We start from the raw sequence: 19,860 nt of genomic DNA on the forward strand, positions 1-19,860 counted from the left end.
AGATGTCTATCTGATTCTTGTTCCTTTGTAGATGATATGTTTTTACTTAATTGGGGTTCATCTTTGGAAACTTTAGGGTCTTTATCTCTGAAATTCTACTATGATGTTCTTAGGTGTGGATTTTTGTTTTTTCCTTCCCTGTGCTAGTACCAAAAGGGACTCAGTGGACCCTTTTGGCCTGCGGATTTGTGCCCTTCAGCTTTGAGGAATTCAGGTTTTTTTGGTTTCTTTTTTCTCTGATAGTTTTTTTCTGTTTTCTCAATTCTCTCTTTCTGAAGCTCCTGTTAGTCAGATATTATCTCCTAGGTTGAACCTCTAAATCTCTTACCTTTTCTTTCAAAATTTGTGTCTACTTTTTTACTTTTGGGGTGCGTTTCTTGACTTCCAGCATTTCTATTGCAACTTTTTAGTTTGCAACCATATTTTTAATTTCCAAGAACTCTCTCTTCTCCTCTGATCACTTCTCTGACACATGTCCTGTTCTTACTTTACAGCAAAAATGTCTCTCAAATTTCTCTGCAATACAAGTTTTTGGAAGTGTTCTTCCACTGTTGCATTATCTCTTTTTGTTTCTTTGAATCTTTTTTCCTGAGTATTTGCTCATTTGTTTAATCTTGGTCTCTTTTTTATTTTGTAATCTTCCTTCAAGTGTTCAGTGGTTTTTGGCTCTTTGTTCATACTCAAGAATGAACAGTAAAAAAAACTGATGGCAGTCTCCCTGAGGGCAGAACTTGATGGCTTTACTTTGGGATAATTAGGTGTGGCATCAACCACTGTGCTGGGAGATCTCTCAGTGCCTGATTTTGAGATCTTTGTGAATTTCTTTGTAGTAGAACACCTTGATTTTTGAATGGTAGTTGTCTGCTGCCAAGTTTTTTAAGTCATTTGGAGGTAGGGGTTGACTTTTCTATATACACAATTTCCACCAATTCTCATGTCCTCAGGAATAGAGTTTATTCCTATCTCTGTCTTGAACCAGAGTCAGATTTGTTCTAGGAATGGTGTTTTGGTTGTAAAGTGAATGGATTGAAAGGGGACAAGGTTGAGACAGTGATACTAAGGTATTCAAAAAACCTAGGTGAGAAATGATTAATTAGGCTCCGAACAATGGTGAAGGGGGAAGGAAGTACACATAAAAATAAATCATTGATATATAGATTTTTGGAAATTATTAGCTATAAGGAAATACATTCCTCTAATGAAAACTAATTTGCAGGACTTTTTTTTTTTTTTTTCAGAGCAATGAATTGCATGAGAAACAAACATTTTACTTAAGACAGTCAGTCATTGATTTGCAAACAAAACTTCAAGAGATGCAGATGGAGAGAGATGCCATGGCTGACATCAGGTTGGGATTCGTTACCTGAAATTATCTTAAAGTTTTATTCTTTGTAGTGTAAAATCACTTGTGTGAATCTGAGTTTTATCAGTATTATTTCTTCTCTTTCATTTATTTCGTAGACGAAGAGAGAGTCAGTCCCAGGAGGATTTAAGAAATCAGCTTCAAAATACTGTTCATGAACTTGAAGCTGCCAAATGCCTTAAGGACGATATGCTGAAAGAGAGCAACACACAGATAGAGCAGCTAAGAAAGATGATGCTTAGTCATGAGGGGGTGCTTCAAGAAATCCGATCAGTCCTAGTTGACTTTGAAGAAGCCTCAGGCAAGAAAATATATGAACATGACAGCATGTCTACCATCCACTTCCGCAGCATGGGCTCAGCTATTAGTAAAATCCTAAGAGATTTAGACACAGAGATTTCTTATCTTAAAGGGAGGATATTTCCAGTAAGTGGTGAGAACACTACATCAATTTTATATTAAAATTCATTAAGACAATAGTATTAGGCATATAATTTTTACAACTCTTCAAAGTAAGCCAAGTTCTCATTTTTGTTCTCTAAAATAGCAGAAGTTACTTCCACAATGATCTTTGTTAATAATGGGAACTAACTCGACTTATCTGTGTAGTTACGTGAGAGTATAACCAATATAAAAGGTCTAATAAAATACAGCGGTAGAATGTATCTGATTTTAGCATTGCTTCTATTTGCATCTTTCTAAGGAATTCCTTTTGTTGGAAAATCTCTAAGTTTTCCAAGCTTTAGATTTACCAGTTCCTAAATCTGTATCTCTTTTTTATAACCAGGTAGAGGATCAGCTTGAAACACTGAAATCTGAATCACAGAACAAAATAGAACTACTACTTCAACAACATCAAGACAGGTAAGTTTCTGAGGTATAGAACAGGGGTCCCCAACCCCTGGGCCACTGACTGGTAGCGGTCTGTGGCTTGTTAGGAACTGGGCTGCACAGTAGGAGATGAGCAGTGGTGAGCGAGTGAAGCTTCATTTGTATTTACAGCCGCTCCCCATGGCTCACATTACCGCCTGAGCCCCGCCTCCTGTCAGATCAGCGGTGGCATTCGATTCTCATAGGAGCGCTAATCCTACTGTGAACTACGCATGCGAGAGATCTAGGTTGCATGCTCCTTGTGAGAATCTAATGCCTGATGATCTGAGGTGGAGCCGAGGCAGTGATGCTAGTGCTGGGGAGCGGCTGCAAATACAGATTATCATTAGCAGAGAGGTCTGACTGCACAGGGACCATAATAAATCAATTGGAAAACAAGCTCAGGGATCCCACCGATTCTACATTATGGTGAGTTGTATAATTATTTCATTATATATTACAATGTAGTAATAATAGAAATAAAGTGCATAATTAATGTAATGCACTTGAATCATCCCCAAACCATTCTTCCCCTGCAACCCCAGTCCATGGAAAAATCATCTTCCATGAAACCAGTCCCTGGTGCCAAAAAGGTTGGGGAACACTGGTATAGAAGATCGTAGTGAAACTATACCACAAGTCTACCATCTCTCGTCAGCAATTCCAAAATCTATAAAGCTCTAAAGCACAGAATCCTTTTTTCATAGATTTGTGGCAAACTCATGTTAAAGAAAAACTTATTCTGACACGTGTTTAAAAAGTAGGGAAGACTTTATTCAAGACTATTGCAACAGGAGTTTGCATTAGAGAGTGATGAGGCTCAACTCCCAATACAACAAGGGCAAATGGGGATTCATAGCCAAGAAGCAGGGTGAGGGGTTCAGTGGATAGAAAATTACTAGGAGGAGGCATCAAGGCGGGAGGCTTCTCACTAAACTGACTTAGCGAGATTCATACTAAGCCTAGGCTTCCTACTAAGTGGGGTGGAGATGCAGACTGCCGAGAGGAGTCTGACTAAAGCTTGGTCAAGGTTAGAGTCTTTGTCACTCATTTGTTGGGAAAACCTGAGCTAATGTAAAGCTTTTTATAGTCTTTATGAGTTACTGTGAATATTTAAAAACCTACTGTTGTGTTAGTAATGTGTGGCTTCTAGGACACTTCCCTAGATCTCTCTGGGGGTGTCACATGATATTTAGTACTGTTATTTATTACCATTGTAAAATTAAAAAAAAAAAAAAATTCTGAATCCTAAAACGTAACTGCCCCCAGAGGACTTGGATAAAGGATTCTGGGTCTAATTTATATACTTGTTATAAAAAGAATAGCATATTCAAAGCTAAAACAAAATACTAAATTTGAGAGTGTCGAAAACCATTAATTTTTAGAATAATTCATTGTCAGGCAAAATCTGTATCAAATAACAATCCCCACATTCTTTTTATAGGATTGAGCAGTTAATAAGTGAACATGAAACTGAAAGAGCAGGACTTACTGAGAAAGCTAGCAGTGCTCGGAGCCAAGCCAATAGCATCCAGAGTCAACTGGAAATCATTCAGTATGTGTGTCCTGGAGGTTTGAAACTGATAGTCATTTATCTTCATTTTATTTGTATTAATTTTTTGTTCTAAGATCTTTTAAAAAATTGCTTAATAATTGCTTCTACAGGAAAGTAAAACTTTTCTAACATTCAAAGAAACAGAAAAGATTACTTCACATGTAGATAATACTTTATAACCATAGCAGAAGTATTATGGCAAGTATTTGGGCCTCTTGGGACTGGATGTTTTAGATATTGTCTACATTTCAACTGATAGGATGAAACAAACACACACACACTATATATATGTGTGTGTATGTATAAATATACATAAATTTTATATATATACATATAAATAACTTTATAATTTGAGCTCCTGTGTTGAAACTTTTTATATGGACATTTTCAGTCATACACAAAGGTATAGAGAAAATTGTATGATGAACTCCTATGTATACAGCACCTACCTTTAACAGTTAACATTTTTGAATTTAATCTTTTAATAAGCAGTTTTGGAAAATAAAAGACTATTGGCCTAATAATGCCATATTAAATAATTAGTGGAAGTATCTAAAAGCTAGAGAACCCTTAGGTATCACACTTATTCTCAGTCTGCTATTTGTTGTTATTCCCCCTTTAAACCCTTTTTAGAGAGCAAGCAAGAAACCAAAATTCAATGTATATGCGTCAACTCAGTGACCTGGAATCTACTGTTTCTCAGCTACGTTCTGAATTAAGGGAAGCCAAAAGGATGTATGAAGACAAGGTGAGTTTAGATTTTGCTGCTCTGCTTCCAGCGACTATTATACACAGAATCAATTATATAGTTTTTAATGGTTTATTTGAAAATGAGGACTCAAAGCAATCATTTAAAATTAAAAGCAGTTTATAAGATGGGTGCTAAATAGCTACATGTTAAATTACTATAGAAAAACAGTTTTTAAGTTGTTTGCTCAAATTAATTCATTCTTAGAAAAGTTTTTTGCATCCTTCAAGTAAGTTTCTAAAAAGTGAATAATAAGGCCATTTTAATTACTTTTACAAGGCTTAGCTTTAGCAGGTACTTTGGTACCAGCTGGTCTCCCCGACCATTGAACGTTTTGGGGCCTAACCTCCTCTCTTACTTCAACTCCTCCTTATTAATCATTGTGCGGCTAGCAAACTGAGTTCGCTTCAAGATTAGGCCGAATAAAAAATAATTAGGAAGCTAAATCTTCATTTCTCATCACACAGTTCCTATTAACACTAGATATTAATATTTACTACAGTATTCTGTTCTCTCACTGTCCATAGCTAAAGACAAGCTGTTCGTTATCATTATCAACCATTTTTCTGGAGCTTAGGTTTTTGTTAATTTCAAGGACACAAAATAGTGTCCTGTTTTGTGAATGCCACCTTTCATCTCCAAAATGTCCTTGTCTGGAAGATAAATTCTACGTATAATCATCCTACCTGTAAGAGAACCTACAGTTCTAACCACTTGTAGCTAATTTCCTACTCCTTAGTTGATTGGGAAGAAATAGAGTATAAGGAAGCTGCCAGATTTTCTTTATAAAATAATCCAGTTCTACAGGGTAACAGTACAAGAAAAAAGCTCCGTATGGGAAGAAGCAATTGAATATTGCAGCACTAACTCTTCCAGATATTTTCCTGCCTTTGAGCAACCCCTCCTGTAATTACCACTGTCACCCCTTTGCTGGCCACAGGAGGGGGCTGTTTCTCCTCGGTTCTCTAGCTCAAGACCTCGACTTTAAACTCGTTGTGGCACAGCTGAAAGAAGAATGGAAAATTTAGACATGAATTTACTATAAAAGTCTAAACAATAAAGAGTAACATGAAACTATATAACCTCAGTTATGAGATTTGGATCCTCTACAGGGACTTTCAAACATTTTTGATCACTACCCACAGCAAGAAATATAGTTTACCATATAATCTAGTATACACATACAACTGAAGCACACTTCACAAAACAGTACTTACCCCTATTACTTAAGACGCTGGCTCTTTTCTGTTTTCTTCAGATACTGATTTGATGCTCACTAAGTTGACTTCATGTTTCACTGCTGGGCTGCAGTGTGAATAACACTGCTCTCCAAGACCTCTTCCTTAGCTCTTGGCTAGATTCTTGTATCAAGGTCATTTCAACAACTGCCACCTGGAAGCAGCCTTGAGGAACCTTAGACTTCTTAAAGGCTAAACCCAAGAAACAAAAGCCCAGAGAGAAATATTTGTTCTTTACTGCTTCTCTGAGGCCTGATTTTTGTGTTCTAGTTTCGTTTCTCAGGGTGCACTTTTCCTCTGAAGATTGATAGCAGGAATATCGATCGACCCCATTCTGGGCAGATCAAGCCTACACAAAAGGCCATGATCTCACCCTATAGGATGGTAATGATTTCAATACAGCGTGGGGTAGAAAGATGCTTTACTTTACTACTCAGGTTGAGTGGAGGTAGGCACCTTGGCCGAGCTGAGCACTGACAATCCAACAGTGAGAAAGGAAATAAGAGAGCTGCTGTATTGTAGTACAGTACAATGACTGATATTCATCATACTCAAACCATTTTGAAAAGACTATTCATTGTTTATTGACAAAGTAAACCCTTTGAAAAGCCACGAAGTTCTAAATAAAACTCAACTCACCTGTTTGTCTTACATAATTTGAAATTGATATAGCTTTCCATTTGTAATGTTGCTTGGAAAAATTACCCCTTCATAAGTATCACCCATGGCTAATCTGCATATGGTCTGATATATAGCATCATGCTGATCAACTGTAAATTTGGGCATGGTAGGAAATTTTAACAAATACATCTAAACAATACAAAAATAGTTTTTGTTTTTATAAACGTCTATTTCTTTAGCATTCTAGAAGCATAGCATCCAGATGAATGACTGCAAACCTTTTATATGAGTGTTTTGAGGTCATATAGATAAAAACAATACTAAAATCACTGTCTTACTTTGCTCTAATGTAAACAATGGATCACCAAGAATTTCGACAGTCTTAAACAGCCAACATTATTGGAAATAAGGGGGGCATATTAGTTTAATTAATTTTAATCCAGATCATTGAGACTTATAATAAAGCATATTGAACCTAATTGAGTTGGCACCTAGTTGATGGTTAACAAGGATCTCTTAACAGTAACTCCCTTTAGTGAAGGAACACTGAGAGATGATTACCCTGCCATGTAAATATAGATTTGAATATACTCCGACCTGAAAGGCATTAATAATACATGGCGTAACTGAGCAAAGAAGATCAAGCAAGTTAACAAAAGTATTTCATTTGGGGTTCATGAAAAATTCTATTGTTATGAAATGTTTTTGTTGTAATAAATCGAATATAGAATTTTAAAAGACAGATTCTTTTGTTAATTTCTTTTATTTTTCATGTACCTTGACTTTACATTGCTAAAGCCTATTAAAACTTTAAAATGTATTTTATTTTCCACTGCTTCAGTGCACATTTTAGTATATACTGTCCAAATAACAATAAGGAAAAAATACTTAAAAGCTATGATTAAGAGTGAGATTTGTGAGAAAAGGGACTTATAAGGGTATGTTGATATTATACATCAACATATTTTATGAGAGGCAGGCAGTATCAGTATTTTCTCCTGAGGTCAGATTCCTTCAGAAAAAAAGTATCTATTATTTTAAAAAACTGATGACATGACAGGTCTGAACAAAACTTTCCCAACTAAAATGCATAAGTTTAGAGAAAACTTGTTTAGGAGGGCAGTGTTTCTCTTCAGGTCATATTGATGAAAATGGAAATTGTGTTTCAAAGAAGATTTTAGACATAGCTTTCAGACATACAAAAGTGTTTTACTGTAATGTTTTTTCTATTCTTCTCTTTCCATTTTAGGAGAACCTCCAGAATTCCCCTTTACGAATTTGGACCAGTAGAAGCTGTCACTATTGGCTCTGTAGATTTGGCTTTACTCTTAACTTTCGCTTTTTGACAACAAAAATATCTCATGATCTTGATTCTAAGTTTATCTTTCCTACTTTGAAAGCATTTGGGGCTGAATTTCATACTCAAAAAGTGAAGATTTAGTGGCACTGGCTCGAGCTATATACTGTGCGGGAAGATTCTGTGCAAACCTCTTTGCATAGTTCTGCCAATGCACCTCCATGCTCACCTGCAGCATCCCTTATTACCCCATAACTGTGTCCTTTTGAGCACAGAAGACAAAAGATACAATTTGGCATGATTGGTGATACCTAAAATCACTGTAAGATTAGAATGAGATCCCAGTACCTATTTGTCCAGTGATCCAAAACAAAAAGTAGATTCATAGACGGTGAAAGGGAAAACCAGTGCTGCTATTTAAAAAGAAAAAGAAAAAACCTTTACTATATCTCAGATGTCAGTATTTATTCTGGAGATTTTAAAAGGCTTTTCTTTATAGTGTTTTTAACAGCTGTTTGTATCAGCTCAGCTGCTACTTCAATGGTTTTCCCTTTCACTCTCCATTTATCTTTTTGAATGATTAATTAATATAAATATTTTTACTCTAAAAAGTGAAAGGTAAAAGCAGAGCTATAGCAGTTGAGTCAGTACTGACAACTACAAAACAAATGTTCCTGCAGGGGTCTGGAGGAACTTCTGATACTTAGACAGAAAGTTACGAGTTGACTCTTTTTCTTTTTTCTTTTCTTTTTAAAATTTTGGTCTCATAGATTTTAACATCAAATGGTTACCCAGGATTTCTTAAAAAGTGAAAACAGACATAAAATCGCAAGTCTTAATTGAAGCTTTTAAAGCACATATACAAATACTTTGCTCAAAGACAGAAACGGTTTTACACCAGACTAGGAACAGAAGATGTTTGTTTTAGTCATATGAGTAACTTTTCAAGTTGAAAGTGTTCTTGTTAAATTTATAGCTCAAAATATGGTTCCTTTGACCATATTTTGTTTCCAAAGACAGGTGGGAAAGATAGAATTTCAGCTTCATTAATACTGTTATTCTTGTGTTAAAAAGTATTAGTAGCAGAATTGAAAGGAATTTAAAAGATCATCTAGAATACTCTTCAAATGATTGGTGAAAAATGTATAATTTAGACTCAAATTATAGACTCAGACAGCTTATGTGACAGAAGCTGGTTCAGAACCCAAGGTGTTTGACTCTTAGTAAGATCACATTTCCTGTCTGATCACATTTGTCTACCCAAAGTGAAAGTTTATGGGTTTTTTCCTAACTATTCCTACTGTCTTTACTAAGTACGCTTAGTCTTTCCCAATAATAAAAGAGCTGAAGAGGTTGTATCAACTGATATTATTCATTCATATATCTTAGGAAGCTACTTGTGCCACAGAGGGTGAATTGTTGAAGGGCTTTTTTCTGTATATGCCCCCAAAGGAGCACAAGAGTGAAAGTACTTCTTTATAGGATTATTAGAATCTATGAGCACATTTCAGTCAGTCACCTAATGTTTTATTTTATCTAATTCCTGTGAAATACTTTTTTATATATAACATGCAGTCAAATACAGAGTCAGTTTTAAAATATATCCAATGTGTATATTAAAATTTATATTCCAGTCCCTGTAGGCTGTAATACTACTCTGTTGGTAAATTTGAAACTGTTTGATAGTCCTGTATTAGTATTTTCTTAAGTCATGTATGTATGTATGTAGATAAAGATATATATATAATATATACACACATACACACACAGATAACTTCTAAGTATTCATACTTACCATATATCAAAGAGATAGTTGCATATATGTGTTTATATATAATGTGCTTAATAAGTGTGTGCTGAATTAATCAATGAAGATCTTAAATGAACTTAGTCCAGTTTAAAATAGTCATTAAGAAAAAGTTAGTCTTGCTCGTATGTTCTTTAAGAAGGTTTAATCACAGTTGCATCCAAACCAATCAATAAGTTTTATTCTTGACAGTAGATTTGGAAGCCTGTTCAATAGATGCCTTAGCAGTAAGAAGGGATATGTAACATTTATGCAGGCATGAAAGATTTGTTATTACTGAAAAGTGGATGATGAAATATCATTGTAGGTATCACTTTAAAGATCAGGTATTACTACATATCACTAAGTATCAATAGTTTTTCATTATTTTAATATCTGTGTCTAAGTTATGAGTTTGTACAGCTGTGCCAGAATCCAAACCCAGAATCTACATTGTCTGAGACCTTAACCTTTTAGCCTGCACTGCACCTCCAGGTTAAGAGCTGTAGGGATGCTGTTAATAGCTATGGCCCTTCTGGCATATGTCATAGAAATGCACAGTCACACAGATGCGACAGCTGCCCGTCTGTAAGAGAAAAATACACCTATAACAATCCTTTAAAATTGGTATTCTTATTCCATTTTATAGTCGTAGGAATTGAGGATTGTAATATAAATTCACTTATTCTTTCAAAATAGGGTGATTATATAATAATGACAGTAACTATAAACTTGTTGTTACCATTTATTCTTTTATATTCAATGCCTTTTATTATTGACACTGATATTCTGAAACAAAATAGCTCTTCTAAGTATAATATAGTTAATTTACGTGGGCTCTGCAGAATGTTATTTATGCTACATCAAGCTTCCTTAAATACCAAATTATAGAACACATATTCACAGAAGATAAATCTTGAATAGTGTGAAAATGAGAGTGATGCATTACAAACCATGGCTTAACCTAACAGTACCAAGTATTTCATTTTGGTCAATTTGTCTGGCTAAATTCTACATAGATCTTAAGTTTAGAAAACTTTGCAAAATACATCACAATCAACTTTATTTTTGCCCCCCAAATAATACCACTGCCCCAAAATAATACCATTTGTTTTCCAAAGACTATATTTATTTTATATTACTCATTGACGTAGTCAGACTGATTTGTGCTCTCCTTTCAGATAGAAGAGCTGGAGAAGCAGTTAGTTCTTGCGAACTCAGAACTAACGGAAGCACGAACGGAACGTGATCAGTTCAGTCAGGAATCTGGAAATCTGGATGATCAACTTCAAAAGCTCTTGGCAAGTTGATGCTCTGAAATATGAATGAGATTAATTCTGGGAAATTTTTACCACAATAGTTCACAAAACTAGTTTCATTTGTAAAATTACAAATTTTACAACATAGTTGTACATTTTTATACACAACACAATATCCTAGACACTATTCAAGTTTTACATATAAAATATAGTATTCTATACTTTAAGCAGAACTGTTAGGGCTTAAAAGTTAGGTGAAGCTGATCTTCAAACAGCCATAGTCTTTCAATTAGGTACTGTGTTCTGCTAAATTGAAGTAATGTTCAGTGTTCATTTCAAAGCCAAACAACATCCAAAACACATACAAATTATGTATAAAGAAAATTTAAATGCAAGTTCAGGTAAAAAAAAATTTTTTTAGAAGGAAAGAAAAGAGGATTCTGAGACTAGTGAACCAGATTCTGCCCTCTGTTTAGGGGTACTACAGGCTGAGACGTTTAGGAAAGGAGATGTTAGTACCCCTTCGTGTGATATTTATTAGAGGTCCTATAGAATAGGGTTCTTTCTCCTCACCCAACCTTATTCCAGGCTACAGCGCCCTCTGCTGGTAGAGCGTCCTTCACAGGCCGACAGGGGGCTGGATGAACGTGCCGTAAAGGGAGAGCTGGCAACTGGGAGAGAAGCTCTAAACCTTGGGATCATCCTCACTTCTTCCCCTCCTATTGCGTGTGTCCCAGTGTCCTCATATCTAATTTGAAAATCTTGGGGGTTAAATGTCTGAACCGTCCTCATAACCATCCCCTCCTTTTCATTCTTGCTGCCACTACCCATTCATCCAAGCCCCTCATTATACCTGCAGCGTGGCAGCATCTCCTTACTCGGTTCCTAAATCTAGTTTCTTCCCTCTTCCGTCCAGCCTGTATTCATCTTTCTAAACTATAGCTCTGATTGTGTCTCTCTTCCACTCAGAAATTACTCTCCCCATAAGGTCAGACTCCCTGCCTTTCAAGACTGTTCGTTATCTGGCCCCAGCTTACCTTTCCAGTCTTTTCTCTCCACATATACCCAGTGCTCCAAGCAAACCCCATGTGCGTCTTTCTAGTCCCTTCTTCCTAATCTCTGCATCTCCAAGCTGTTCTCAAGGTCCAACTTAGACGCCTTCTTGAAGCATTTGATCTCCTTTTTGATCATTTCTCTCTGCTGTTCATTAGCTCTATCTCTTCAGTGAAAAGCCACTTCCAGTTATTTGTCCATGTATCTCTCTCTGGGTGAAAAGTTCTCTGAATATCTGTGTGTCTTTTTTTTTTTGGCTGTGTTGGGTCTTCATTGCTGTGCGAGGGCTTTCTCTAGTTGTGGTGAACGGGGGCCACTCTTCATCGCGTTGCGCGGACCTCTCACTGTCGCGGCCTCTCTCGTTGCAGAGCACAGGCTCCAGACGCGCAGGCTCAGTAGTTGTGGCTCACGGGCCTAGTTGCTCCGCGGCACGTGGGATCCTCCCAGACCAGGGCTCGAACCCATGTCCCCTGCATTGACAGGCAGATTCTCAACCACTGCGCCACCAGGGAAGCCCCTGTGTGTCTTTTTTTTCTCTTTCTCCGACTATGGAGTTTTTGCCAACAGTAAACACTCACTATGTGTTTCTTGAGTAACTGAAGAGGGAGGTATTCTATTCACAACCCAATTGCCACTCCAATCCCAATACCAGACACTATTCTGCTATTTCTGAAGCAGTCAACCAAATTACTATTGCTGTTCCTTCAAGCTTTTCTTTATTACAGGAGTACACTTGATGTGAAGCATAATGCCTTCGTTAGAAAATTCAAAACTTAACAGGATGATTTGTATTCTCCTTTTCATTATATACTATCTGGGGTCTAGTCCATTGAGATGTAATGCTAGAAATTACAAGTAAACAAAATGTTATTCTTCTAGGAAATATTGTTCTTTATCAAGCCATTAAAAGGGAATCAGATTCCAAAATCAAAGGCTTCTCAAATCACATAACAACTCCAAAGATGATGTAAGGAAGGAAAATACGAATTTTACTTTAATTATTTAATACCAGGGGAAAAGCTTGTCTTCGTTTCTTGTAGGCTGATCTGCATGAACGAGAGAAGGAGCTGAGTCTGGAGAAGGAGCAGAATAGGCGCCTGTGGGACCGGGACACAGGCAACAGCATCACCATCGACCACCTGCGGCGGGAGCTGGACGACAGGAACATGGGGGTGCAGCGCCTGGAGGCCCTCCTCAAGGCCGTGAAGAGCGAGTGTCAGGGCCAGATGGAACGGCAGGTCAGGCAGGGCTGGGCGGCCCCTCCTGGGGCTCCCCCGAAGTAGAGTTGTGGATTCCATGAGCAACTTATAAAAACCTGTTGTTTATGTCTATGTCTTTGACGACTTGTTAAATTTAAAATGTTAAGCTTTATCTCGTTTTCGTCCATTGTTGAGTCACGAAACGCCCATCCGATTTGCCTTTTCATTTCCACCTAGAAATCGGTAACCTAACAATTGCTTATTTCAGAAAAGCATCAAACCATAGGGAGATCTGAGGAACAGCAGGGTTGAAGGTCTCCAACAGATGTTTTTTTGTTTTTGTTTTTCCCCCCGGAATTAAGGGGCAGGTTGGAGGGAAATAGAAAGGGCAGTTTGTCTTCAATCCTACCACACTTTCCACTATTGCCAGTGTTATCCTAACTTAAATTGGTGTGGAAAACATCCTCAGAGGAAACTTGCCAAGCTCCTCCCCACCCTAGAAAACCATTCTAGAGGAGCATTATTATTAAATTAAGGCCTCTCCACCTTGCTCTAAGTAACACATGTCAGTCTATGGTCCCTATGAGGTTCTGACAGCAGAACAATTTGAGACACTGTCAGATTCATGATTTCATGTTGTTGAGCTAACTTGTCATGTCTCTTGAGACCTCTGTCTGTCTGCCTAAATTCATGGAATTCTTCTTTAACAATCAGATGGCAGCAATTCAGGGAAAGAATGAAAGTCTAGAAAAAGTGTCCTCCTTGACTGCTCAGCTTGAATCCACCAAAGAGATGCTCCGCAAAGTAGTAGAAGAGTTGACAGCCAAGAAGTTGACCCTGGAGAGCTCCGAGAGGACTGTGTCGGACCTGACAGCCTCACTCCAGGAGAAAGAGAGAGCCATCGAGGCCACCAACTCGGAGATCGTGAAGCTGCGCTCCCGGGTAGACTTGAAGCTGCAGGAGCTGCAGCATCTGAAGAATGAAGGGGGTCACCTCAGAAACATGCAGACAGAATGCGAGGCCCTCAAGCTGCAGATGGCAGAGAAGGACAAAGTGATCGAGATCCTGCGACAACAGATTGAAAACATGACGCAGCTGGTGGGCCAGCACGGACGGACGGCTGGCGCTATGCAAGTAGAGAAAGCCCAGCTGGAGAAAGAGGTCAATGACAGGAGACTGGAGCTACAGGAAGTTAAGGTCTGTAGAGTGTTTTGGTGGTTTAGCTTCTGAAATATCTTTTTTCCCATGAGTAAGTACGACCTAATTGACAGGAAAGGGGTTCTGTAAGATGATTGTGGACACTCTGAAATTGTTTGAACGTATTTGTGTCAGTGTGCATATATGTTTTTGTGAGAAAGTTGCCATACTTTTATCAGATTCCACAAGGAATGGCCCCAAAATGGTTCAGAACTGCTTACACAAAAGAGAAAAGTCAGAAAATCCAGCTTCTTCGTGAAGCCTTTCCTGATCCCACAGTTTGAAGAAGTATTCTGTCCCTCTTCAAACAGACCTAAATTTGAACCCCATCTCTCACCACTCAATAACTATAAAACACTGGACTGTTTGCTGAATGTTGGCTTCTATGTCTGTAAACCAAAAAGCAAACAAACAAAACAAAAACCCCAAAACCTATTGGGTTGTTTGAGGCTTAAATGAGAAAATATGTATCAGGGATTTATTTAGCTTGGTTCCTGGCCTGTGGAAGATGTTTAGAAAATATTAGTTCTCTTCTGCCATTCCATTCTCCTTCTGAACCTTATCATACTGCATTTGTACCTCTTATAGCCTGGATCACGTTCTGTATTGCACTGTGTGTGTGTGTGTGTGTGTGTGTGTGTGTGTGTGTGTGTGTGTGTATAAATAGCAGTGTCTCCTCTTCCCTATAAGACTGCAGACTTCTTCAAGCAGGGTACACATCTTATTCATCTTTGTACCCCTGCCCCAGGACTTTGTGCCTTACACCCAGCAGGTGCTCAGTAAATATCTATCGAAGTTTAAAACTATTGAACAAATTTTTAAAAATTTGATTTCCTAAGCTTTATGTTACCGGTATCTGCCACGGTAAGTAGTAGGAGACAAGTCACGTACAATTAATTTTTTTTTTATAGTTTTACTGAGATATAATTGACACAATACTGTATAAGTTTAAGACATACAGCATAATGGCTTGATTTACATATATTGTGCAATGATTACCACAGTAAGTTAACATCCGTCATCTCCTATAGATACAAAAAAAATTAAATACAACAATGTTTCTTCCTTTATGATGAGAACTTTTAGGATCTACTCTCTTAGCAACTTTCAAATATACCATACAGCAGTATTAATTATAGTCATTATGTTGTACATTACATCACTAGTGTAGTTATTTCTGTTATATCTGGAATGTGGTAGCTTTTGACCACCTGATCCAATTTCCCCTCCCCATCCTTTCCCTGCCTCTGATAATCACAAATCTTTTTTTAATATTGATTTTATTTTTCTATAAATAAATTTATTTATTTATTTGTTTATATTTTTGGCTGCATTGGGTCTTTGTTGTTGCGCACGGGCTTTCTCTAGTTGTGGCGAGCAGGGGCTGCTCTTCCTTGCAGTGCACGGGCTTCTCATTGTGGTGGCTTCTCTTGTTGCGGAGCACAGGCTCTAGGCACGCGGGCTTCAGTAGTTGTGGCTCACAGGCTCTAGAACACAGGCTCAGCAGTTGTGGTCCACGGGCTCAGTTACTCCATGGCTTGTGGGATCCTCCTGGACCGGGGCTCAAACCCATGTCCCCTGTATTAGCAGATGAATTCTTAACCACTATGCCACCAGGGAAGTCCTGATAATCAAAATCTTGATTAAACTTTAGATGCCTGAGTTTCCTCATTCTAAAAATTGGGCCGATGGATTATTACCTATCCTATGGAGATATACAAGTTCATTGCATAAAGACCTAGAATTTTCTAGTGCTTAAGTTTTACTTGATTATATCATACATTTTTTTTTTAACAGCCAAACTCACCATGAAAGAGACTTTTAAAGGCTTCTCAGTGGCCAACCCTTACAGTGAAAACTTTAGAATAGGTTTGCAGAACATGTTAGAGAAGAAAAGATGATTATTCCACCTTCTTGTTAAAGAAAAGAGATGGATTTCTAGTATTGTTAAGAGTACAAAGAAATGGAAGAATATGTTGTGTTTCATACTCTGTAAATTAAATCAATTTTACGTTCACAAAAACATTATGAGGTATGTACATTATTGTCCCATTTTGCAGATGAGAAAACTGAGAAATGGAGACATTAAATAGCTTGCCTGAGACCAACACTACCTCGGGATTTGGTCCTTGGCAGTGTACTAGTAAACACTACAGTGCAGTGGTTCTCAATCACCTGAGAACTAGAAGTTCTCAGTCACCTGGACTGAAAACCAGAATCACCAGGAGGGCTTGTTAAAACATAGACTGCTGGGCGCCAGCCCCAGGGTTTCTGATTCAGTAGGTCTGGGACGGGGCCTGAAATTTAGTGTTTCTAAACACATTTCCATCTGATGCTGGTCTAGAGAGCATAGGTCAAGTTCTGATATTAGAGTATCCCAGAGCAGTGTGGATTACTGTGACTAAAGTGGCCAATGAAGCCTTCCAAGAGAAGTGGGGACTTGAAATGGTAAAAACTAGGCAAAGAGGAGGAAAGAAGGCATTCCTAGCAAGGGGAAGTAGCTCAGTCTATATCTTATCCTACAGGTAGTGTGGGAGCTGTTAAAAGTTTTGGGTAGAGAAGATAAGGTGACGTGAAAAAGGCAATGTTGGGGGTAGGTTAATCTGACGAAGTTTGGATACAGAATTTAAAGATAGATTAGACAGGGTAGAAACTAATTTTTTTTTTAAGTTTTGTTAAAAAAATTAATTAATTAATTTATTTTTGGCTGTGTTGGGTCTTCATTTCTGTGCGAGGGCTTTCTCTAGTTGCGGCAAGCGGGGGCCACTCTTCATCGCGGTGCGTGGGCCTCTCACTATCGTGGCCTCTCTTGTTGTGGAGCACAGGCTCCAGACGCGCAGGCTCAGTAGTTGTGGCTCACGGGCCTAGTTGCTCCGCGGCATGTGGGATCTTCCCAGACCAGGGCTCGAACCCGTGTCCCCTGCATTGGCAGGCAGATTCTCAACCACTGCGCCACCAGGGAAGCCCGAAACTAATTTTTAATTCCCAAATAGGGAACTGGAGCGGCTTCAGGGAAAGATTTCCTAGTTGAAAAGAGCTTCACACAGATGCATAGAATGTAAGTTAAAAACTTGAGCTTTTATGCTATATCCACTTCCCTCCACAATCCAGCGAGGACGAAAGGAGGGGAATCCTAGCCCTAGAAGGTATGGTTTCTCTCACCTCTTTAGGCTGGGGCCTGCGCACACTGACAGCAAAGGAGCAGGGTAAACTCTCTTCTAGTAACTGCAGGGCCTCACAGCTGGATCCTTTCTTCCAAGGCTGAAAAAGGACCAAATGTCCATCAGCTGACCCCACCAGTTGGGACAGAAGTAGCCCAGTACATGTTGTGATGCCGCAGGCTGTCCCAGGAAAGCCCTCCCCCCCGTCACCCCATGAGTCCAGCTGGATCTAGGGTGACAGTTACCGGGAGTGGCTAGGCAATCTGGGCTCAGATGGCCTTGTTTAGGGCCTTTACTGCCCAAGCCCGGCACAGGTGGGAGCGAGACAAGCTCGTAGCTCTCCACCGATCCTTTCTGCAACAGCTAAAAGCTCGTCACGTGTTACATTTCAAATATAGCATTGGTCTATACATTTAAACTGCATTAGCTAGTATTATATTTAAGGCCAACAGGCCGTAATTTGAGGGCACAATCTGATGACAAATAAGTAAGTTTGTTTTCAAATGGTGTTTGCTCAGAAGGATCTAGGCCGGCTCTGTCCACTAGAAATGTGATGTGAGCCACATATATAATTAAAAATTTTTTAATAGACACGTATAAAGAAACCGGTGAAATTAATAACATTTTGTTTTACTCATACCCAAAATAGGGTGATATTTTTATATTGTAAGCAGTATCACAAATTGAGATATTTTAATTTTTTTTAATATAGAGTCTGAAATCTGGTGTTTGAAATCTCCACTTAGATTAACCACACTTCAAGTGCTCAACAGTCACATGTACCTAGTGGCTATTGTACTAGACAGTGCAGACCTAGGTCTGGGAAGAGAGGGGTTCATCCTGGGAAGGCTTACCAACGTAAATAGAGACCAGTTTTGAGTCGGTTGTAGGAATCCACATGAGAGGTATGATAATCCACATTGGAGGTTGGGGAAGATTTAGTTGATTATAAGGGGTCAGGGGAAAGGGAAAGACATAGGAGACTTTGAGGTTTCAAAGGCACTTAGATGTCTTAGGGACTTAGAATATGGTAGCACCCCTAACAGAAGAATTGGGAAGAAGCTCAAGAGGAAAAGCCCTGTGAGGAAGGAGTAGGGGAGTGGTTTGGTCAGAGTTTGCAGCAGGATGCCAAGCTGGGAATTCCTGGCAGTTGGTTGGAAATGCAAAATGAGAGTTTCCAAATTCATATTCCCTGCTCACTTCAAGGACCAGATGCAGCCCACCTCACTGGCTTGTTCTAGCAGGTGCCTTCTCATTGGTCTCCCACTTCCACTCCTCCCTTTGTCCCCACCACTGTTTATGCTTCACACAGGAGCCAGAGTTATATTTTTAAAACATTATGCTGTATCACTCCCATGCTCAAAACTGTCCAGTGGCTTCTTTCTCAGAAGGAGCTCTCACTCACGTCCTTACATTGCCTCTAAGGCCCATCTTGCCCAGGGCTCCCTCTGACTCATCTCCCACCACTTCCACCCACTCTCACTCCACTCCAGTGTAGAGGACACAAAATCCTTTTCCTTCTGTCCTTCTCAATTCTCTGGGGCCCTGACAGATTAACAAGAGAAAGACAAACACAAGTTTATTAACATGTATGTTTCATATATGCATGGGAGAGACCCAGGGAAATGAGTAATTCAGAGAGGTGGCTTAGAATTCAGGCTTAAGTACCATCTTCAGCTAAAACAAAGAACAGTGTAGGGGAGGTATGTCATGGGAAGTAGACCAGGAAAACTACGGTAAACAAGGATGAGGTCTGTTACGTAGATTTAAGTTGGTGCCTCCCCAGTTGCTAAGATTCTCTGTAATTTAGTCTTCCTCCAGTTCAGAGAGCCAGACACCCTTACAAATGGAGATTTCCTTTATAAATGTAAATTTCCCTTAAAGGTTAACTTCTACTGTTTTCAGAGCTTCTTCTGAGTTTGTTGTTTCTCAAAATAATCTTATGCCGAAGAGGCAGATTTTGGGGTGGCCTATTCTGGTGTCCTCCACCAGCCATTCTGACAGCCTTGCTGTTCCTTGAACACATTACCCATGCCTGGAGCTGTCGCCAGCCTGCCACATGCTTGCTCCTTTACCTCTTTGAGGTTTCTGCTCATCAGAGAAGGCTTTCCAGACCAACTGTGGCAGGGTGCCCAAGACCGCTCACAGGGTCATCATTCGCTAGGAGGACTCAACAGTACTCAGCAGATAGTCGTGCTCATGGATAGGATTTATTACAATGAGAGGATCTAAAACAAAATCAGCAAAGGGAAAAAGCACACGGAGGAAGCCAGGCACAAGCTTCCAAAAGTCCTCTCCGGCAGTCACGCAGGATATGCTTAATTCCCCCAGCAACAAGTTGTGACAACATGTGTCAAATGTTGCCAACCAGAGAAGGTCATTAGAGACTCAGTATGCAGGGTTTTTATACTGGGGGCTGGTCATTTAGGTACTCCTTAACTGGACAGGTGAATACAGTCTTCTGAAAGGAAAGCAGGTGTTCAGCATAAATCGTTTTGTTTGCAGAACAGTTT

General features: G+C 38.9%; 1 protein-coding gene across 5 annotated transcripts in view; it reads left to right on the forward strand.

Moving 5' to 3' along the window:
- CCDC158 (coiled-coil domain containing 158) overlaps positions 1-19,860 on the forward strand; it is a 99,887-nt gene that overhangs the window by 24,733 nt on the left and 55,294 nt on the right. For all 5 annotated transcript variants that reach the window (XM_059924019.1, XM_059924017.1, XM_059924021.1 and 2 more), the window contains 8 exons: positions 1,239-1,348; positions 1,462-1,789; positions 2,151-2,227; positions 3,678-3,788; positions 4,422-4,536; positions 10,660-10,779; positions 12,831-13,028; positions 13,704-14,186. In XM_059924019.1, coding sequence (XP_059780002.1) covers positions 1,239-1,348; positions 1,462-1,789; positions 2,151-2,227; positions 3,678-3,788; positions 4,422-4,536; positions 10,660-10,779; positions 12,831-13,028; positions 13,704-14,186 — 1,542 coding nt within the window. The remainder of the gene's footprint in view (positions 1-1,238; positions 1,349-1,461; positions 1,790-2,150; positions 2,228-3,677; positions 3,789-4,421; positions 4,537-10,659; positions 10,780-12,830; positions 13,029-13,703; positions 14,187-19,860) is intronic.

Source organism: Balaenoptera ricei, chromosome 5 (assembly GCF_028023285.1).
Source record: "Balaenoptera ricei isolate mBalRic1 chromosome 5, mBalRic1.hap2, whole genome shotgun sequence".
Lineage (NCBI taxonomy): Eukaryota > Metazoa > Chordata > Mammalia > Artiodactyla > Balaenopteridae > Balaenoptera > Balaenoptera ricei.